Source organism: Cyprinodon variegatus, unplaced genomic scaffold (assembly GCF_000732505.1).
Source record: "Cyprinodon variegatus isolate N-32 unplaced genomic scaffold, C_variegatus-1.0 Scaffold14, whole genome shotgun sequence".
In the NCBI taxonomy this organism is placed as follows: Eukaryota; Metazoa; Chordata; class Actinopteri; order Cyprinodontiformes; family Cyprinodontidae; genus Cyprinodon; species Cyprinodon variegatus.
Window position 1 is genome coordinate 173,706 of NW_015150467.1, and position 22,854 is coordinate 196,559.

Below are 22,854 nucleotides of genomic sequence, written 5' to 3' on the forward strand. Positions count from 1 at the left end.
TTTTTTTTATATTTATTTAATATTAATTTTATATCAATTTAATATTAATTTAATATTAATTTTATATCAATTTAATATTAATTTAATATTAATTTTATATCAATTTTAATATTAATTTAATATTAATTAAGGCGGGACTTCCGGCTGTCACTTTGGAATGTGGGCGTGGTTTCGTGATTTGATGAAAGGTGGTGCATATAGTTTTTGGGGTGCACTCAGATTTCAGCTTTTAAAAGCCTACAATGCACCAATTGAGTTAATCCCTTCCTGCTAGCATTGAAGCCCCAAACCCTGTGCAAGAGAGCGGAGGACCTCACCTATTCAGCCAGGCCAACAATTCCCTTTAACAACCCCCATTTCAGACACTTAGAGGGGTATGGGGCACTGCAGGCTAACAAAAGAAGCCAAATGACCTTCATTCCAAAGGGCTGGACCCCTTCGTCCATTTCAATTTGCATGTTTTCAAACCAAAAACAAGGCTTTGTTAGGCTACTGTAAAAAACCTTGAACTCAACGCTATTCCTGACATTTTGAATTGAAAAAGCTTCTTGGATGGGAAGCGAAACGTCTTCAAAATTGGAAACAAAGTCCAGTGGCTTGTTTTTAATGTTCTTTTTTTTGAATACCCTGATAGATGTTAATAATTTTGTAACCATTCTGCTCTGGAACTCTTGAATTATTTTAATCTGGGCATTAGATTGTTGTATTTTGAGACTTTATCATTTTCTTAATGTTGTCAGACAGAGATAATATAGTTAACTATTGGATTGTATAGGGCCAAATGTGTTAAATGAAATCAACTTTCTAATAAATGTGATGTATTAAACTTAAGTCATAACTTAACAAGGAGGATGATTTCCTTTAAAACATCATTAGAAAAAGAAAATCAGAAGGAATCTGTAACCAAGCAAATTTAAAACAATATTAAAACAAAAATTTATGGAAAGTTTCAGGATTAGGAAGCAGTGCACTGATCAAAAAACACTACAAGGTTATCGTGCTAGGACCAATCAATGTTGCAGGAACACACACTAATTAAGCTACTGCAGCAGGCATGATTAGTCTGGGACAACAAATTCTCACATGGACTGCAACATGATTTTGTCTGGCATTAAATCCTCCAGAAAAGAGTAGTGGGAGTTGCAATTATATGCAGTTTTGAACACCTTTTACCAATCTCCTGTGTCTCATTACAGAGAGCTGAGGTCATGGAGCCTCCAAAGCTCACACACCAGAGAAAATGTGCTTAATGGAAATTGGTCAAATATGTAGATACGAAGTTACTAATAGAAGGGGTCATGGCCAAAGGCACAAAAGCTGATAACATAGATACTCTACATTTTACAGCAGGAGCAGAGCACATTTGGTTGTCTTTGCTTTTATTCATTCATGTAGGTATTGGGGGGGGGGGTCAAATAATACATGAATTTAACAGCAGTAGACACATTATACATGAGTTTTAGTGCCTGCTGCCAATTCAGTAAATCTATCTGGATGGTACGAATACTGCATCCCTAATAAAGGGGTCTATGAGGAGGTGTAATAATTGTAATTTTCAGATTTACTTCAAAATACTGTTCTGCTCCAGTTTTAAGGGAATCTTTGCTCAGCAAACATAAATGTGATCCTAATAGTTTGATGATCTGCTCTGAGTGAGCTATTTGGCAGCATATGTTGTCCTTTTGTTCGGAAGTGATCATCATGGGTCCACTGGGAACAAGCAGATGTCACCATCCTCTAGGCAGGGCAAATAAATGAATAACCATTGATACATAGAGGTATCAGTGTAATAAAATACCTGTATAAAAGGGAAAGAGCTGCATATTTGTGTTTCGCACAGGAATGACTCTGCACCCTTACCTGCTATACAGTGGAAATACGTGGGTGTTGCACAGGTTTTATTGTGCTAATTGGTTATATAGGCTGGATCTTTGAAGGAGAGACGTTCTGGAGCAGCTTACAGGGATGTGCTTCTAGTAGTGCTTCTCTAAGTCTTTTAGTTTGAAACACACAATTTTCACAATTTCTTTTCAATATGGTGTAATTCTAAGTTGCTTTACCTGTTTCGTTTCATAACACCCCAAACAAACCTGAAAATATTGTCTCAATTAAAGAAGGCAAGAACGTGCTGCGGGAAGTTATTCTTCAGTTAGGAGATAAAAGATAACTTGAAACCTGAGATTTTTACAGCAAAAGACAATCAGAAAACCAAGCATTGTTGTCTTCCATCTATCTATTACTCAAAATTTTGCGTTTGTCTGCTACCTAAAATCCTGTTAATTAGTTGTTACTTAATTATATTCTGAAAATGTAAAGGAGTGTGTTGACTTTTGCAATGCACTTTCCAATAAACCCCTTAGTTTTTTTTTTTCTAAAAGCTCCCCCCTCTAAATATAAAGCTTCTGTCTTTCAGCCCTGAAAAGATATAACACAGGTAACCAAAAGATTAGTTGATATATGTTGAAAATGTGCAGATGAGGCAATCCCATCTGTTGTAATTTAAATCAAGTTTGGGAAGATTTTATTTTCAGGCTTATGGAGTGATTTAAACAAGGACAGACTGGAATAGCAGCACTGTTCCATACCATTTATTATTCAAGGATTTGGATTAGTGAGATCTTCCGTTGTTTAGCTGTGCGAGCTCCCAAGACCCCATATGGCTGCAAATTCATGCTGTAAGTAACATGCTGGAAACCATTTAGGAAGCAGTAATTTTACAAGTTTTTTAAAGTTTACAATTCAGAAACTGGTTCCCTATACCAACACAAATAATTAAAATAAGTATTATCCCCAGACCCACAGCCCTCCTCAACTTCTTGACATTGATGATTTTTTTTATTCCTCTACCAATGATTTTGTCCTTTCAGGAATTTCCTATTCACTTTTTGCCTCACAATGGGTGCAGTTTTTCGTTAATATAAAACCTATTACACATGCATTTCCTATTTTTAAACTGACAATTTCAGAAACCTCCCTAAACACTAACATATGAGTCTGGATGTTATACTGAATGTTATACTGTTTGTTTTTGACAAGGAGATTGCAAATTGCCAGCAATATCAAATAGGCCTATGGGAGAAACATTAAAGCTTCAAAATCTGCAAACCATACTTTTGCTCAAACTTACTTAATGATTATGATAAAAAAGCACGCTGCGAAACAACAAGGCCGCCCACTAAACATCCAAAAAAAAAAAAAAAGAAACAGACAACTACAAAACAACCCAAGGAACAGAAAGAACAAACAAAGAAGGCAACACCTCAGGAACAAAAGAAGCCACAGAATGAGCCTCCAACAAAAGAAAAGAAGGATCCACCGACCATGGAAAAACACCACGAACAAAGGAAACCACCAAAGGGGACAAAACACAGGGAGTCGAAACAACGCGCAAAAAACACCAAGAAGGATCTAACACGGAAAAAAGCGGAAACAAGGGGCCCCTAGAAAGCACAGAACACGCAATCCAGCACCGCCCAGAACGACTAAAACAGGAGAGGCCACGAACAGGATCGCTCTGTCATGATGCGATGGTTTTACTAGCCCATATGCAGACTCACAGACACAGAGGGAGGATTAAAAGTCCAATATTTATTGGAACTCAGAAGAATCTTACAGGTTCAAGGCTCAGACAGGCATTGTGGCACAGGTAAGACACACGATCCAGCACAGAGAGAAATTCACACACAGCTTAAATAGGGAGCTTCCTTAATCAGCAGATATGAAACAGCTGATCAAGCTGAGTCCAAGCTCCCCAGGCTTGGATCCACGGAGCCCTCTGGTGGGCAAAGTCCCGGATCCTGACAGTCTTATTGTAGTTATGTAGACTTGGTAACAGCCCATATGGAGACTCCTTGCTGCATTTCTGTGACATTTGGACTGTATTGCAACTTTTGATTTTGCCCTTTAATAACCCAATTGTTCTAGCTTCATTTATTTTACATACCATAATGCATTGTTTACTTATTTGAGGTTTTGTTATTTGTGCTTTTCTAAAAGTTTGGACTAAAACATCAAGTGTAACAATTTTAATTTTCTTATAAACTTGTGTTTTGATCAGAACATTATCTAATCCGTCATATTTCCCCTTTCACTCCCTTCTTCACAATTATCTTAGTTGATGTCCAGCCTGGTTTGCACCTGTTTATGTTGTTTTTAAGTTTCATTATTCTGACTGACTGTAGACAAGGGATTTCCCTATATTTCCCTAGTTCAGATTATTATTGCCAGAAGCTTTATTAATACTTTAATGTCTCTTTAATACTTTAGTACTTTAATACATTGGTTGATTTCATCAATCCATTTTCCGTCACGCTTTATCCCCGCTGGAGTCGTGAGGGGTTCTGGTGCCTACACCCCAGGTCGCCAGTCCATTGCAGGGCAACACCGTCCGTCCGTCCGTTTTCTTCAGCTTTTCAGGGCTGGGTCACAGAGGCAGCATTCTAAGCAGAGATGCCCAGACTTCCTGATACACACACACTTCCTCCAGCTGCTCTGGGGGGACCCCGAGGCGACACCAGGCCAGCTCAGAGACATATGCCCTCTAGCATGTCCTGGGCCTTCCACAAGGCCTCTTCCCAGTGGGACATGCCTGGAACACCTCTCGAGGGAGGTGACGAGGAGGCATCTGAAAAAGATGTCAGAGCAACCTCAGCTGGCTCCTTGCGATGTGGGGGGGCTCTACTCCAACCTCCTCCAGGGGAAACTGAGCTCCTGACCCAATCTCGAAGGGTGCACACAGCCACCATGCGAAGAGAACTCATTTCAGCCACTAGTATTTGCAATCTTGTCCTTTCAGTCATTACCCAGATCTCATGACCATAGGTGAGGGTGGAAATGTAGATTGATTGGTAAAGCGAGAGCTTTGCCTCCGACTCAGCTCCCTCTTCACCACGGCAGTCTGATACAGCGACGGCATCACCGCAGGCACTGCACCGATACATCTATCAATCTCACCCTCCATCCGTCCCTCACTCGTGAACAAGATCGCAAGATACTTGAACTCCTTCACTTGAGACAAGGACTCTCCACCAACCTGAAGCGGGGAGTCCACCTTTATCCGGTGGAGAAACATGGTTTCGGATTTCGAGGTGCTGATCCTCATCCCGGCCGCTGCCAAGGGAAACTGCAGAGCCAAGAGCCAGAGTGGCCAAGAAGGTCCTACAACATCTAGAGACTTAAGGTACTTAGGGTGAATCTCATCACCCCAGGGCTCCGCCGCTGAGAAACTTTCTAACTACCTGAGTGATTTCAGCCTGGCTGATGAGAGAGTCCGCCTCTAAGTCCCCGGCCTCTTCCTCCTCCTCAGAATGGGTGATGAGGAGATCCTCAAAGTACTCTTTCCAACGCCCGACAACATCCCTAGTCAAGGTCAGCAGCTCCCCACTCGCACTGTGAACAGTGTTGGTGAAGCACTGCTTCCCCTCCTAAGGTAGTGTACAGTTTGCCAGAACACTTTTGAGGCTGACCGATTGTCCTCCTACATGGCCTCTCCAAACTCCTCCCAGACCCAAGTTTTTGCCTCTGTGACCGCATGAGCCGCAGCACGCTTGGCCTATCGGTACCTCTCAGTTGACTCCGGAGTCCTACTAGCAAACAAGGTCAGGTAGGCCTCCTTCTTCAGCTTGATGGCATCCCTTACTTCCAGGCAACGCTACCAGGTTTGGGGATTGCCCTGCGACAGGAACCAGAGAACTTATGGCCACAACAACAAACAGCTGCATCAATAATGGATGAGGAGAACATGGACCACTCCGACTCCATGTCTCCTACCTCCCTCAGGATCTGGGATAAACTCGTCCAGAGGTGGGATTTGAAGACAGCGCTAACAAAGGCATCCCCCAGATGTTCCTAACATACCCTCACAACATGCTTAGGCCTGCCAGGTCTCCCCTGCCAGTGGATTCAGTTTAACACAAGGTGGTGATCGGTTGACAGCTCGGCCTCTCTCTTTACCCGAGTGTCCGAGACACACGACCGGAGATCAAATGACACAACTACAAAGTCGATCATCGACCTCCGACCTAGGGCATCCTGGTGCCACATGCACTTATGAACCCCTTGTGCTCAATCATGGTGTTCGTTATGGACAAACTGTGATTAGCACAGAAGTCCAACAACAGAACACCGCCTGGGTTCAGATCATCGAGGTTGCACCTAGCGATCACCCCTGTCCTGGTCTTACTGTCACTGACCATGTGGGCATTGAAGCCCCCCAGTAGAACAATAGAGTCCCCAGTTGGAGCACTATCTAGTATCCCTCCCAAGCACTCCAAGAGGGCCGGGTACTCTGTACCAATGTTGGGTTCATAGGCTGAGAAAACGGTGAAAGACTTTTCCGCGACCCTGTCGTTCACTCGGGTGAACTCCAACATGTGACAACTGAGATGGGGAGCAATGAGTGAGGCCATCACAGCTCGCCACCTCTCCCCGTGGGCAACACCAGAGAAGTGGAGAGTCCAGCCTCTCTCCAGGAGATGGGATCCGGAACTGTGCGTAGAGGTGAGCCCAAATATATCCAGCCGGTACCCCTCAACCTCACACACAAGCTCAGGCTCCTTTTCCCCCAGTGAGGTGACGTTCCATGTCCCTACAGCCAGAAGCTGTGAACAGACTGGGCCATTGTGGCACCCCGATTCGACCGCCACCCAGTCCTCTCTGCACCTGACCCCTACGGATCCCTATGCGGGTGGTGGGTCCACAGGAGGGCGGGCTCACGTTGTCTGTTCGGGCTGGGCCCGGCCAAGCCCCGTGGGCAAAGACCTGGCCACCAGGTGCTCGTATGCAAGCCCCAACCCCAGGCCTGGCTCTAGGGTAGGGCCCTGGCTGCGCCATACCAGGCAATGTCATGATCCTTGGTTTAATTATATCCATAAGGGTCTTGTGAGCTGCTTGTTGTCTTTAAATGAAGCATCACCTGCAAATCTCACTTTTTCATGTGAAACGTGTGTGTTGGTATTGAGCTTTAGTTTAAACTTGCTGGAAAGTCGGGAATGTAAACGTGCATTTTTTTTTTTTTTTTGTGTAGGGGTGCCTTATTTAAACCAGAAAAGCGTGCTCTTCACAAAGTGTGAGTACCGTATTAATATTACCATCAATACTATAAGGCGCTAACTACAGTCCACCCTGTTGTCTTCATGCCTAAATCTATTCCACCAAAAGGGGTGATTCCAACAATCATGGACTCGCCTGCAGGCAGTGGGCAAGCACTGCTGCCTGTGTAGAATGGTACATGTAAACTACCAGGCTATGACTTCTTTTAAGACTTACAAAGTCAACTATACAAATATGTATGATGAAATATTGTTTTCTACAGAGTGAAGTATTCATTTGTTATGAAAGTCACTTGCCTTGGTTGCAGTGGCACCTTTCCCCAAGTTGGCCTAAAGCCGCTGCAGCATGGTATAACTCAATTTCTGTTAAATAGGCTCTACTTTAGAACAGCTAACAAAGTCTGAGACAATTTTGATGAAGGCATAAATTATCATATAGTTAAAAACTTAAATTATTAATTTTACATAATACAGACCTTAACATCCTTCTGCTAAATATTAGCAGGCAGCTGTTTTTAATGTGCATTTTGCATTTATTTGCATTTTTTCCACAATGGCTTCTAAAAAAAATTAGGGAAGTAAAATAAAAAATGAAACTAAATATTGAAAAAAAATTTTTATTTCTACAGATTTTTTGGAACCTCAACATCAGATAAATTTCCAATCGCAGGTTTCCGGTACTGTCACTGGCAGAGAATGGTTTTGGCACACCAGCTGACAAGTTGGGAGAAAAATGCAAAACAGCAGGATGATACACAGAGAGAAAACTAAACATGCCAACAAGGGCTGCAGCTGCTGGAAATTTATTTTTTTCCTCTGATCTCAATAAACCCCTGCCAGTCAGTAAAAACAGGAAATTAAGGTCCGAGGAGGAGTGCGCTTCCATGATGTTACATTACTGGGTCGTTTTGTGCTTTAAAAATTTCAAATAATTAACTCCTGCTTACTCCCCTTAGGGAATTCAAGAGCAAAGATTATTGGTGTCTTTCAAAAACTTTTTTGCAGTTGCAAAAAAACAAATTTGCTTCTATAAATTGATCAAGTAAATTCTCCAAAGATCACAGTAATTGTTTCAGTGATTAATTTGCTGTGTTTTAAAATTGTTTTGTAGTTATGGGTTAAAAAACAAAACAATAGCATGAACACAGCTGTGAAAATAATGGCAGTCGTGTTATGATTTGAAGAAAATGAGGCCTAAATGAAGAGAGGTTAGCCAATTGACAGCTCATTGAAATTCATGCCTCAGGAGAGATGGTCTCTATGTTGCCCTTTAAAAGTTGTTTGTGAACAAAAAAAAGCTCAGACAACAGATTAAACTTTAAATATATCATTTAGAACTGCATTTTAAAAGATAGCTATTTTTGCTTTTAGTAACCTATTGCATTCAGGGCACATTTTTGTATTTATTTATGTATTTATTACTGTTAATTTGGATGATTGTGGTTAGAATCTAAGACCTAAACTCTGTTTTTTTTAGAAAATATAAGCAACATATCTCTGCATCTGTTTTTTTTTTCCCCAATTTTTTTTAGTTTCAAGCTCAATATAACATTCAAGTTTTATGGAAAAGCAGAATTATCATGTTATGGCAATTTTGTTTCTAAACAGAACAAAAAACAAAGAATGAACTATAAACAGATTTACTATATACAATACGAATAGTAATAATAACAATGTTGGTAACCAATATTATAATTATTATTAATATTATACAAATGAAACGTTATGCTATACACTGTGTTATACAATCAAAGGGCAGACTGGTGTAAGTGTTAGTCTCAAAGAGACTAAAGAAGCAACATATATTTTATATATTAAAGTTTGGTAAAGGGAAAAGTTTGATAGAAAAAAGGGGCACAGCTATAAGGATAACATCACTTGACATGAATGTAAAATCCATTTAAAAGGTAGCTGGAGGACTGCTTCAAAGATGTATCTAAGACATAGACGGCAAATACTGCACTGCCCCTTAGGGCCAGTTATGTCACAGTTTTATCTGAACTTTTTTATCTGAGCTAAGGACTAAAAACAACCAGAACTATTACTCCATGATCTAAAGTCCTCTATTAAAAAGGGAAAAAGAGAGAAAGGGCATTTTAATTTGAAAATGGAGGATCTTGAGCACAGAATGCAAGCTGTTTGAGATCCAGTGCAAGGATAAAGTTTTCTTTTTTCAAACTTTAATTGACAGAAAAGGAAACAGACTTGGCCTAAACACCCTAAAGGATTTACGAAGAATGACTAGAAAAGAGAGACACAGGACCAAACAAATCAGACAAGCTGAAGGCCATTATTAAGGTAACCTGGTCTAAGGCTATTTACCTTAGTGGCATATTAAACTAATGCAGAAATTCATGCAACCCTTACCAGATTTTGAGCGTATTTAATGTGCAACATATGAACTAACATTTAGGTAGTCTGTCCTTTGCTTGAAAGATTAATTTCTAATTGATGTCATACAACATTCTTCTGTCAATTATACTCCAATTTACTGTTACGCACCTGTATAGGCAAGTTAATGACAGTCATCTGAGTAAACTTATTAGAAGTTCACAAAAAGTAAACTATGCATGAGAGCAAAGCTGCTCTCAGCGGTAAAATACTTAATAATTAAAAGCAACATACTGGGTACAGCAAAGACTTGTACATTTCTGAGCACATTTGAGACATTATTGAAAAAGTAATGACCAAAGTGCCTCAAAGGAAACTGAAAGAGAAAAAAAAACCCATAACAATTCAAATGCTAACAAACAGACCATTACAGGTACACAGTCATATTAATTATTAGGCAGCTCCAGAGGGAACCATGTGAACTCTGATTAATTGCCTCAAGTCGCGCAGGGCGGTGTTTGGTAGGGCTGAAAGGTTTAAGACTGCAGTGGTGCTTGAAAGCTTGTGAACAGCATTTTCCATATTTTTGTATAAATATGACCTGTCCACATCTCAGACTCCCTCTGGGCCTGCTAACTGCAGAGCATATGGCAAAACATGCTGTTTTTGTGCAGCAGTTCCACTTGGTTTATATGCTGCCCTTCTGTTGATATTAAAAAATAAATCTCACATTCAATACTTTAGTTTTTCTTGTGTTGAAAGTTTCTTTTTTTTTTTTTAAGATTTAAGTTTTCAACTTTTTTTTTTAACTAACGCAGGCAAAAATTCAATTTATCTTACTGTTTCTGTTGCAACATCGTGGTAAAACAACTAAGTGATTCACCTTACAGTTTGAAAACTAAAGGAAGGAAGAAAGTGAGAGATAAATAACTTAGAGATATAATAGCATTCAAAGTTTGTTGTCAAATCTTTCAGATTCCTTTTTTGCTACAAAAACTAATATGTTGATTTTCAATCATTTTGGCTTAAGCCCACACAGTGATAAGTTGTCCTTGGACATGATGTGAAATTGCCCTTTAAATGTGAATACTATTGCAGTGCACTATGCTAAGTTGACCAAACCCATTTTTAAAAGTTTGAGCTTTCATTTTTCCAAAATGTCTGAGATTGTTAAATGAAAATCTGATAAAGGAAAACTGTCAAAAGATTCTATTATTTTAGCATAATTTCCAAAATACCAAAGCCTCTCAAGCTTTATATTAATACTGTACAAACAGTGTCACAGACCTCAAGAGTTAAGGAAGCTAATACCAAGCTTTATCATGACTAATACATACCGTACACATAGAGGGTGTAGTCATCATAAGCCTCTCCGACAGCATTAGATGCCACACAGCGATAGGTGCCGTTATACGACTTATTCAGGTTCTCAATGTAAAGATCAGAGCCGGTGACCACAGCATGAGGAGGCACATCTTCGTCCACTCTAAGCCAGTTGATCTGATTGGGCCTAGAGAGCACAAATGCCACACGCATCACTCAGACGCTGTCTATCCATGCTAGAAATCTGAAATAAAGGTCAAATCTAAGATCGACAGAGGAGGGTGAGATCACTAATGTGGTGCAGCATTTGAACAACTGCTTTAATGGTACAGTGAATAAAAAAACATTAAGTGGATTGCTGGACAGGATACAACAACTAAACATAAATAAAAATCCAGTGCTTAAGTTAATCCATGTGTGAAAACTCACTGCGGTTTCCCCTCAGCGATACATGTCAAATCAAGATTGTCGCCCTCTCTTGTTAATCCATCAGGATAAGTTACAACAATCTTCACCTCGGGTTTATCTAAAAATAGACAAATGGCAAATGGAAGCTAAATAGTGTAAGTAACAGTGAGTTACAGATTATTTATTTCTACAGAGTGAAACTTGCAGAAAAATGAAACAATAAAGAAAACCTAAAGATAAAAAAACAGCTGTAAGTAATAAAGGATTATTCGATGTTCTCATTACACATACACTCAGTTTGCTCCACCTCAAAGCAAAGTGTGATTTTTTTTTTGACTCTCTTATCTGTGGACGCAAAAGATTACCAAAATGTCAAGCGGTTACAGTCAACCTTTCTCTTTTTCCTTAAAAGGTCAGACAAAACAGTTATCTACCTTAAAAAAAAAATATTCGACACAGATTACAAAAGACTATCTTAACCTTTCTTTGATGCCTAACAGTGGCAGAAGGCAAATATTACCTCTTTAATCAATAAATAGAAAAAATCAATCAAAAATCTCAAAAAATGCTCACAAGAGCATTTGATTTGGCAAAAATCTAAAAACAAAATCAATCAAAAAGATCTGAAACATCATGAAGCTATTTTATTTGATGTATAATTATTATTGTATTGTATTTACAGGAATATACAACTATTATACTGAATTTACACTTAAATCAACAAAAAAAATAAATTATTGAAATTAAAGCCATGATTAAATGGTAAAAGTATTTTCCAAGCTCTCAAATGCACATTTCAGATACAAAAAAAAAAACAAACAAAAAAAAAAAAATCTGGACTTTCAGACACACAAGTGAGAGGATTTAAGTATTTAGGCATTACAATAAATTAGAGCTAAAATGGACAAATCATCTTAGAGAAAGATTTTTTTTTCTCAGTTTTTACTGCAGTAGTGGCTTTTTTTTTTCAACAGCAGGCCGACAGGAAAGGGGTATGAGGGGGAGAGACGTGTGGCAAAGGACCACAGGTTTCATTTAAACTCAAGTTAGCCACGTCAAGGAGTAAGGCATCCATAAATGGGCCATGCCCGCTAACCACACAACCAAAGCACACCCATCTTAGAACTAGATTATGTGGATTCTACTGGAATTACTGATATACATATATAATATAATATATATAATATAACATATATAATAATATAATATATAACAATATATTTGAATAATTATTTTTTGGCCTAATCCTAACCCTGTCAGGGACATAAGTTGTTCTTGAAAAAGTAAAAACATCTTCTGTACGTAGAATGTAGTGCAACTCAGTTTCTGAGCAGCTGGCAATGATCCACTTAAATCGTAATATTTGTAGCCTCAGAAATATCAGCAGAATTTACAAGCCCAAACTAACTCTGCCTGTTTTAATTTTTCCTGTACAGCAGGAAAGCCCCACTCTAAGGCTTCTGGAAAGTTTTCTTTGATTTTCAGTTATTGTAATTTGCTAATTTTCTACCACTTTTTTATTTAAAAATAATAAAGAAAAAACTTTAATTGATTGGGTGAACTTGTTATTTTTCTTTCTTAGTTTATTGGCTCTCTATATGAGAAAGATTTATTTATGATATGGTATCAAATTATGTTTCACATTTTGTGTATTTAAGAAACACACAGTTTTGTTTAGTGTTTCTATTTCTTCGGTTTATCATATTAATACTAACTTATAAAATCGCAGTAGCCTCCTATAAACATTGTCCAAAGGATAAAACACAGTAACATTTAAATATCAGAAGTGTAATGATCTAACAAACCGAAATGTGAAAAGCATTGGTATCAGTATCAGTATTGACACTACTTGCTGTGTATTTACTTGGTATTGGGTTAAGCATGAATCATTAACTTAGACAGCAGAGATATATATGTATGTGCATTGATTGATTTACCTGCTGTAGATAGACCCTAAAGAAAATCTTTAGTGTTTAATAAGTCATTTGGACAATATGGATGTTGCGGTTGTTCAGTTTCCTGTTGCTGCATTGTTCCCAGCTGACTCGTGTGTAAAGCAAAAATAGGATCATGTCAAATATTGACGGATGGCTGTAGCACACCACCAGCTTATGAAGACAGTACAAATGTTTCAATTGATTACAATGGCAGCAGATTATTTTTAGAGTTTATAGCCGAACTCTTTAAGCCTTTTAAACACATTAATACCAAGAAGTTTCTCCTCTCCCAAACATCAGTTTCCAATCATTTAGCCTTTGACCACTAAAATAACCCTGGCAGAAATGGATGACTCCCTACTTGGTAACCTTGCAACCCCTTAAAAATACATATAAATATTTCACTATAAACTATAGAGTGAAATAAATTATTTCTTTAATATAATTTGGACAATTTAATTATATGGTAAAGAATATATATCTAACTTTATAATAGAACATTTACTTTTAATCTAAGTGTGAATTACTGAATGTAATAGTATATCATTTGTACTGTATCAGCTAGATAAATGGTTCGTCATCTAATGGGAGATTTAATGATACATTCATCCATTTAGTACAACATTCACATTTATTCATTTTATAATTATTCATGTAATTTTGTCCTCCATACTCCTCAGGGGTCACAAGATTATGCTTTAAAAAAGAAAACTGGACTGTCCTGACCTTTACTTTGGGACAAGCATTATGCTGTTTTTGGCAGTGTGGTTCACACTCTTTAAAAACATGCATTTTTGGGTCACTTACAGAGCACTTCCAAGTGTCTTTGAGCCAGTAGGTCCTTTACAGCTGGATGGTCAACGATACAGTCCACTGGCACTCCATCATCCTCCTTGGTGACAGAAAACCTCACCCGGCTGGTGATGGTAAACATCCTGTCATAGTTCTCCTCAACTGTTGTTTCACCTGGAAAAACCAGCACAGGCAGGAGAGGAAATAAAAGTCACTGGCTGAAAACTTCAAAATCAAATCTCCAATCCCTCTGCAGCAGCAGAAGCTGCTGCTGCTGCAGCAGTGGCTGTAATGGGCAAATAGTCATAGCTATTAAGAGCATATTACCTGTCAAAGTGAAGTACTTTAAGATGGCATTTACATTTAATTTATGATTCGGTGATGTGGTACCCGAACGAGACTTCAGAGGATTCAGACGAGCCTGAGGCCTTCGATTCTGACGAGAGCAGCACAGAGCGGCTGGGTCATATCAAGCCCAATAATGATTGCTTGAGCAGCTCGAGGCTGGAGCATTGTTGGGGCTCACCCTGCAGTAATCTGCTGCCCACTAGGCCCGAGGCTGTCAAAGGGGCATTCATTTAGAGAGCATTACAATGCCAGAGGGGCATCGCATTAGCCGCAGTGCTGAGTGTGATGGTTTACTCGCACTTAATGAAGTGAGGAAATAATTACAGCCTAACGTTGACCTGCGGCACACTTCCATTTCAGTCTTTTCACAGGGGAGACTGGCCTAGACCTACGGAGGGCAAGAATGCGTTGTTCCACAGCTGATGATCACCAACACACACGTATATGACCCCTTGATGGATATTAACCCTCAATACACCCACCCATGAAAGGCCTACTAACATAAAATTTAAAGCACCGGGATCAGTGAGTGGCCACTGCTCTTGTAGGCATTAAATTTGATGACTCTACCAACTGCAGAGAGAGATCATGGTGTTTGAAAAGCACACTTGGTGAAGTAATAACAGTAAACAAATCTCTTTTCATTCCTAAAACTGGGAGCCTTTCACTTTTTTTCTTGTCGAATTGAAGAAAGACATTAAAGAACGTAGTGCACATACCGAAGCAATAAAATATTCATGTTATTTGATGACTTGCTTTTCTGGTTGTTAACTGTAGCAGGCAGAACCTGAATATCACTAAAGAAACAACTTTGTTAGAACAGCTAATAACAGTGAGTTACAACACTTCTGTAATAATGCTATTTTAAAGGGACTACAGAAACTTAAAAAAAACACTTCCCCACCTTTTAACTTTTTTTCCAAATTTTGTTAAGCTAAAGTTTTTCTTTTGATGATTGGATGTGAGACATTAACAGAAAGTAATTAAAGTAGTAATTATGAGGTTGCTTCATTTATTTATTTTTTCAAAATTCAATTAAGAAAAGGGAAGCATACATTTCAATTAAGCCCTTTTAAATTTTCAATCGTTTTGTTTTAAGATTCAGATTCAGATACCAGTAGGATAGTTTAACACAACAAATTTGATAAAATCAGGTTTGATGAGTTGCTTTTAAATGTGATTACTCTAGTAAATACAACAACAAATGATTAATTCCTTAAATCTTCCGTTTACAGAAAAAAAAACAAGTAGAAAGTGACTCTTAAAAAAAGTCATAAGAAATGTAATGAGCAATTTGGGACAAACCAAAAAGCTTTTTTGCAGGGTTATAATTGTCACATCTTGGTTGAGGTTTGGAGGACCCAAATGCAGAGGCAGAGAGGCTGAGGTGAATACTTCTAGGTTTAATGAAAATGGTAAACAAAGGCAGTCCAAAAATCCAACTAAAAATGTAACAGACCAGAACCATGGAGACATCAAGGGAAAACACGAACAAGGAGCCAGGGAGAGACGAGGGGAGACGACTACAGCGAAGACAGGACCAGCAACAACAAGGAACCAACAAAGAGTGAGAGCAGAGGGAGAGCATATATAGCTGACAGGGACAAAGGGAGGGCTAACGAGCTGACAAGGAGCAGGTGTGAGAGGAGACAACAAGGGAGCCAAGGGGAAAGGAACACACACACACACAAGAGGGCTACAGAGGACAACAGAAAAACATGAGAACTAACAAATCTAGAAATTACAACAAAAAAGGAATTAAACCAATAAAAATAGGGAACATAGAGCAAAGTAAAGCACAATATAACCAAAACCATGACAATAATACTCTGTAAGATAAAGTCACTATGGTGAAGTGGTTTAAAGGAGATTGCTACAAGCTAAACTCCTCCTCGCCAGTAAGTGGTGCACTCACGTCTGCTCTTGTTCTTAACCTCAAATATACTGTCTGCTAGCCAGTTGCCAGCATGAGTAAACATTTAACCTACCAGCCCAGAAGAAAAGTGGAAACCTTAAAGGTGTAGTGGAGGATTTTCTTTTTCCAGGTGGATCATCAGAATAAGTGGTCCTTCTAATTGTCAATCATTCTGTTTATTTGTTTACGTAGGCCGTCCTATGTGCTTCCCCAGTTATCTATCTTTTTGTGCATATGCGCAATTTGAGGCGTATATTTGTGGTGAGATACAGTCAGACAGTCATTGAAGCTCGTCTTTCTCACTGCGGTTCTTTGAAAATGGCAGAAGGTCGTAAGAGAAAATGGGTCAGGTTGCAACATTTCTACTCGACAGGTAAAGTTTATTTGGAGAAATGCATTTCACATCACTGCTAGTAAAACAAGGAGAAGGGGGCTTGTGCATGCTCTCGCATGCGTTTAATAGGTGTTCCGTCTCGGTAGCAGTACAGGGTTGTCCATATGCATTTTTTTTTAAAGTGGAGAGGTCTTTTAAAAATTTTTTGAAAATCCTCCACCACACCTTTAATGACAACAAAAGAAATGCGGCGAGGCCATTTCTCAGAGCTAGTAGGCTCTGGTAACATCGTAACTCCTCCTCATTTAACCTACGACTTGTTTTGGTGAAAATCCTTTAGAGTAGGTGTTAAATGTATAAATTTTAGACCCATCAAAATTCATAAAGCAATTATTTATATACTATTTGTCTTTTCAGTAAAATTTATAATTAAGAATAATATTGCGCCAGGAGGAGCATCCGATGTAAAAAGTCTGTTAGCAGGTCATAATGATATGCTGTGGTACCCCTGAACATGGTGCAAATAGTAATATCCATCAGGATTTTAACTTAAAGTAAAAATATAACATTCAATACAAATAAAATCAAAAACTTACTTTGAAATAAGAGAAAAGGGTTAGAACAGAAGATAATTTAAGAAGGCTCTGAAACACATATATCAAAACTCAAACCATTTACTTCTTGTCAATTAACCACCCAAAGGAGAGGAAACCACTGTGGATCAGGTCAGAGAAGGACTCAAATCTGAATGCAGAGGAGATTTTTAGAGTTGCACCAGAGATGCCAAATCAAATGCTCTTGTGAGCATCAAGTAGTGATCAATCCCATAGCAATCAAGCATGGCCTCTTCTCAGGGTGACATTTTCTTTCACTGAGATTCTAACCCGAGTCCTCCTGCTGCCAATGCACTCCTGGGCAGTCTGTGATCAAGCTGTTTCAAAAAGGCTCAGACAAGTGAAGCTCTAGCATAAGTAAATCTGCTGAAAATAGACACAATGTGTATAAATATATATACAGCTAACTGCTATAAAAAAGAGAAAATATGAGCCCTATTAGTTGATCTGGAGTCTGAAAATGAAGTTGTACAGTTAGCTGCTGCAGTGGGGCCTCAGAATTACAGTAAAGTAAAAACATATTGACTCTTGCAGTGACAGAAGACCCTTTTAGGTGGAAAAGAGAAAGCTTTTTTGCTGACCAGGACATTTTTGGAATATACCTTTACCAATAATATATAGGGACATGAGCCTTCTAAATATGAGACATAATTAAAAGTTTTGTCATAATGATTTGTTGCAATAGAGCAGGTTACTTTTTAGTTTAGACAACTTTTAAAAGGTTAACTTCTGTCAGCCACACTTTACTTTTTCAATTATCAGCTATATGTCTATAAGTCTAAGTCTATAAGTGTTAGATAGAAGGCGTCTTGCCGGAGTTTATAAACTTTTTATAAACCAAGCCAACAGTGAAAAAAACACAATACATGGAGAATATTAAAAATATGAGTGCAGAATAGAAATTACATTTATCAACAATTATTCAATATTTAATATTTAATTGCATTTAGATGAATAAATATTGAATATTTTGCAGCAGTGCCAGTTAGCAATCAAAGCTTAAAGCTGTTTAAGACTAAGACAAAAAAACAGCAGTAAAAATAAGAATAAAATACTGAAGGTGAATCTAAAAAAAAAGTTCCAACTGTAGCCTTCCAACTTCGCGTCTAGCAAGTTCACATAAAAGTATCTTAAATTTAGAAAATAGATCAACTTTATGTGCTTCATTAAATGTGTATCATACCTACTGGTTTCTGTTATGTTGTCAAATCTTATTCCAAAGCAATTAATTGTTAATGTGAAGTTCTTTCTACACTCAAGTAACACAATGAGATGCCTCCTGAAATCGAAATTCCATCTGGGAAAGAATATTTTGTTAATAGTATTTTGTTGATAGTAGTTAAATAGCAATTAAACAATTTGCAATTCTTCCTTTTTGTACTTGCGACAAATCTAATGCATCTTTATGAACATATTGCATGTGTCATTCAATTGTTTTTATATATTTACTGAATATATGTCACTCTGACAATTCATCACCAACAATATTGTTAGTCATCAAGAATGCTCCCAAAAAAAAAAAAAAAAAACATTCAGAAAACCTTAAATCTGCTCCTGATGTTCGCTGCCCTACTTGTGTAGATAGTGCACCGAAATGGCTTCGGATCAGAGGTGCATTTTATCCAACTCTAGAATATAATTTTGGCAAAATAAGCCTTAGTCATGTACTAAGGAATGCATATAGTATAATTTGAACAGAATCAGTAATACAATTTGAATGTGGATTATATTACAACATAGGTTACAACTGTACAGATAGAAAATATCAACTGATTTGAGTAAAATGTGGGCACCATATCTAATATTCATTATAACTGCCTTGTTTAAGACAGCTGCGATGAGAGAGGCCCTGATGTCTGCCTTGGAATGTGAGTATGCGCAGGGACTAATGAATAGTTTAGCACATCCATAACACTAACTGATTTGTGTTTCCTGGGGTACAAGAGGACGTGACTTTCTATCTGGCTTTATGTATGCACTGCCACTGTGGATTAGCCCTGCTCAGCATGTCAGTGGCATTTTGCTGATCTAACCATCCTGTTGTCTCTCCCTTCCCAACACAACACTCTACAACTCATAAACAGAAATTGACTTTGACTCCTGTAGGGAACACTGGAGGCACAGATGGCATTTAGCTTCAGATTTGCTCTTGTCTAAATATTTCATCTCTCAACTGCCAAATGTATCCTTTTATTCAATAAATATATATTTTTATAACAAGCTCAAAGACATTCACTCTGTATCATAACAATGTAAATAATATGAAACTAGTCATTGCTGTAAATGTGTAATGAATAATAGAAAACACCTAATTATAACTGAGAGGTAGTATGATTTGTCATTGCTCTCAGATTATATACCCCTTTCTGCAGGCAACAGAAGGCGGTGAAAGGAAGATCAAATTTGCAAATAAACCGTGTTTACCACGAGCGCCTGGATTGGAAACAAAAAGAAAGTCTTAGAGTAAAATACTTTCTAAAACATATTCCATCAGCAGTCGAGGTGTAGCTAGATTTTTCTAGCAAATACGTATGCATTTTCTTAAATCCAAACATTGATCCCTGAAATTAAATCTACACCACGGAAGTTACTTCAAGGAAAATCTATATTTAGGAGAAAATTAGAGCAAGGAGTGCAAAACATGGGTTAGCAGCAGTGAATTTAACACTATGCGTCTCCAACTGTATATGACAGGCAAGATGATCTTCTCATGTACATATGCCAGTCAACATAATCTGTACACATCTTGTTTATAAAACTCGTTTTTTGTTCACAATGGAAGAACCTCCAGAGAGACTAACCTGTACGGAAGCAGACAGGCAGAGAGCATGTGAAGCTGACTGAGGGAGGCTGTTATTCTACTAACCTGTCAGTTCATCCTCCCCCTTCATCCATCTGATGGAAGCGGCTGGCTTGCTGCCCATGGATATGCAGGTGAGCTCCGTCTCATTCCCCTCGCTGACCTTATCCTCACGGCTTTCAATGATTGGGCTGCCTGGTGGGACTGACACAAAGTAACAGAAACACTTAGATAGAAACCCACAAACCTGGTTCTTATATTCTTTACAGGTAATCATAAAACCACAGGTATACATGTGTCAATAATTGTGAGTATGAGGTATGCTACATCAATCAATAGTTTATGTCTTTGGCAATGATAACACTTGCCGGTCCTATGACCTTCCCATTGTAAAGGCAAGTATTTTTTTTTTTTCTTTTCCAGCTGGTGCTAGTACTCTATCTTATCAAAGCCTATAATGTTTCATTTTTGGAACCACTGCTTCATCATATAAAAGTATTCTTATATTGTATTAAGATATAGGCTTCAATACTAAAACTGAAATTTCCTGGGTTTTTACGTACATTTCTTAAATGTAAATTTTAAAGTTTACAAATAACCTTTGGCAGATATTTCAACAAAGATGCATGGATACTTAAGTGAGTACTGTCAATCACTAGAAAGATCACACTTTTAGATAGTGGCCTTCAGAAAAGTATTAATAGATCACAAAGATTTTTATGAATTATTTTAATGTGAAAAAAAAATAATTCAGTGATTTTTAGGTTTTTTCAGACTGTTAAGAAACACTGATTGGAGTGGCATATACAAGTACTGGCACCCCTGGTAATGGAGTTAAATCATCCTACAAAAATGTACCTTTGTTGTAGCACAAACTTAAATTGACACTGGGAAAATTTACATAAAATTAATACATTTATTGGTGCCTCTAACAATTCCCACAAAATGAATGAAAAGGAAGCATTTTGTTTGGGAAACTAATTGCATGAGTTGTTCAAGGTGTCCAAAATGTGTCAGAAATACAGTATATGATGTCCTGCTTTACTGGATTATAAATATACTGTGTTTCATCTTTTCTTTTTTAGAAATCTCTTTATTTAAATTACTCCTTAAAATCAGAAAGACAATAGAACATGTCTATACAGTGAGATAGGTACAATATGTGTTGGTCCTTATAAGAATAGAAACAGGTTAAGAAAATCACATAAAATCAACTTGCCCAAAGCTACAGTGTGAGGAATATTAAAAAGTTCATGGAAAAAAAATAGACTTTTTTGCAAAGGAGGTGAATGACCTTATGTTTCTCTGCCAGTAGGATGAATGAGTGGGGTCAGATTTTTTTTTTCTTTTGCTGGTTCTTGTTGGAACTGAGTCTTCATAGCAGCCTGTTTTTTATTCATTTTATTTATTTATTATATATATATTTTTTTTTTGGGACACATCTACCAAAGGTGCAGTAAAAACACAGAGCGCTGTGGTTTAATACTGTATGATAAATCAAATTATTTGAAGTTTTAGCATCCTAATACAATAAGTGGTCAAGTCAGAATCATACTGTAAAAAAGTGAAAGTAAAAAAGAGTGTATAGTTGCAGTTGTTAAAATAAGGATATAATAATATTGTGTGCGGTTTACACAGCCAATAGTTATGTTTAGTGCCAAAGCAAGACGGTAAACAGGATGCTGACCTGCAGATGCGGGTCACTGAGCCTGTCGAGAGTTACAAAATGTTCCTTCTGTGAAAAACTGGAGGATAACATCTGTTGTAATTAATGTGATAAAGATCAATTGGTACAGAAATTAGAAAGGCTTGGGACAGTTTCTGGGATAAAACTGACTCTCTTTCAGTTTTTTTTCACGCAGCAAATAACTCTATAAATAAAGGATCTTTTTTTTTTATACAGCATATTGTTCATTTTTGCAAATAATATCTCAACAATCATTGCTGGATCATTTTTATCCCATGGACATTTACTGAAAACCAGAAAAATGAATAAAAATATTTTTATTTTTAAATGTAAATATATAATTTGATAAACTCACAGAAAGAAAACTAAAACCAACAATGTATTTTAAACTTGAAGTTAGATTGATATATGTATGTATATATGTATTTGCTTGGCTCTTTGACAGCTTTGAAGAAGTTAATATCATTAATTTAAAAAAAAGGGAAAAAAAATTCAAAACATAAGGAAAAACTATTATAAAACAGCATTACTGCAAAGATTTTTATCAAAGTTAAATGTTAACAATCAAGTCAGAATTCTTTGTTCCAATATGCGTCTTACCATTTTAATTTATTACATATATCACAGTTTAACATGCTGTAGAGTAGTCTTTACATCTTTAAAAGGAAATCTTTTCAATTACCAACAATGAAATTTATTCCTTAAAGTAGTAAATTAACTAAACTTAGAAATCCTATTGTGTCTACTTGAGATGTAAGGTGCTATTACTTTTATCTCCTATGAAATATCTTTGCTTTCCTGGATTCTACATGCTACTGTACCAAGTCTTCTAGCTGTAAATCCAACTACCACAGACTTCAGTGTAGAAGCGTTTCTAATAAAACAAAAATCATTCTGTCCAATAAACAGGTACAACAGGTCAACAAAGCACTAACATATCAATGTTATTCTTAGCTTAAATATTTCTTATACGTCTAGTGACAAAACTATACCCTATATACAGAATGGCTGGATAATAATTCAATATTTTTTTATGTTGCAATATCATTTTATCCATTTGTTTAGATATAGGCTTCAATCTGTGGTTACAGACATTTTCACTGACTGACATTACGGCCAATGACGTTTCAAGCTGGACAGAACGAGCTGCAGCACAGTGACTACATCAGCAATGACTTTTACCATGCAGGGAGCTTGTGCTCTGCAGCTGCAGGCGAAGTTGCTCAGCTGCTAAGCTCCGATATGGTAAGGTGTAGCTTCAAAACCATCACCCCTTTGCACATCTAAAATACAGAATTTCTAAAATAGTTTTTTTT

General features: G+C 37.5%; 1 protein-coding gene across 2 annotated transcripts in view; it reads right to left on the bottom strand.

The window, feature by feature from the left end:
- Nucleotides 1-22,854, bottom strand: part of LOC107090344 (cell adhesion molecule 1-like) — a 254,939-nt gene that overhangs the window by 33,748 nt on the left and 198,337 nt on the right. For both annotated transcript variants that reach the window (XM_015383669.1, XM_015383678.1), the window contains 4 exons: nucleotides 19,918-20,055; nucleotides 13,856-14,014; nucleotides 11,133-11,229; nucleotides 10,718-10,890 (listed from right to left, as the gene is read on the bottom strand). In XM_015383669.1, coding sequence (XP_015239155.1) covers nucleotides 10,718-10,890; nucleotides 11,133-11,229; nucleotides 13,856-14,014; nucleotides 19,918-20,055 — 567 coding nt within the window. The remainder of the gene's footprint in view (nucleotides 1-10,717; nucleotides 10,891-11,132; nucleotides 11,230-13,855; nucleotides 14,015-19,917; nucleotides 20,056-22,854) is intronic.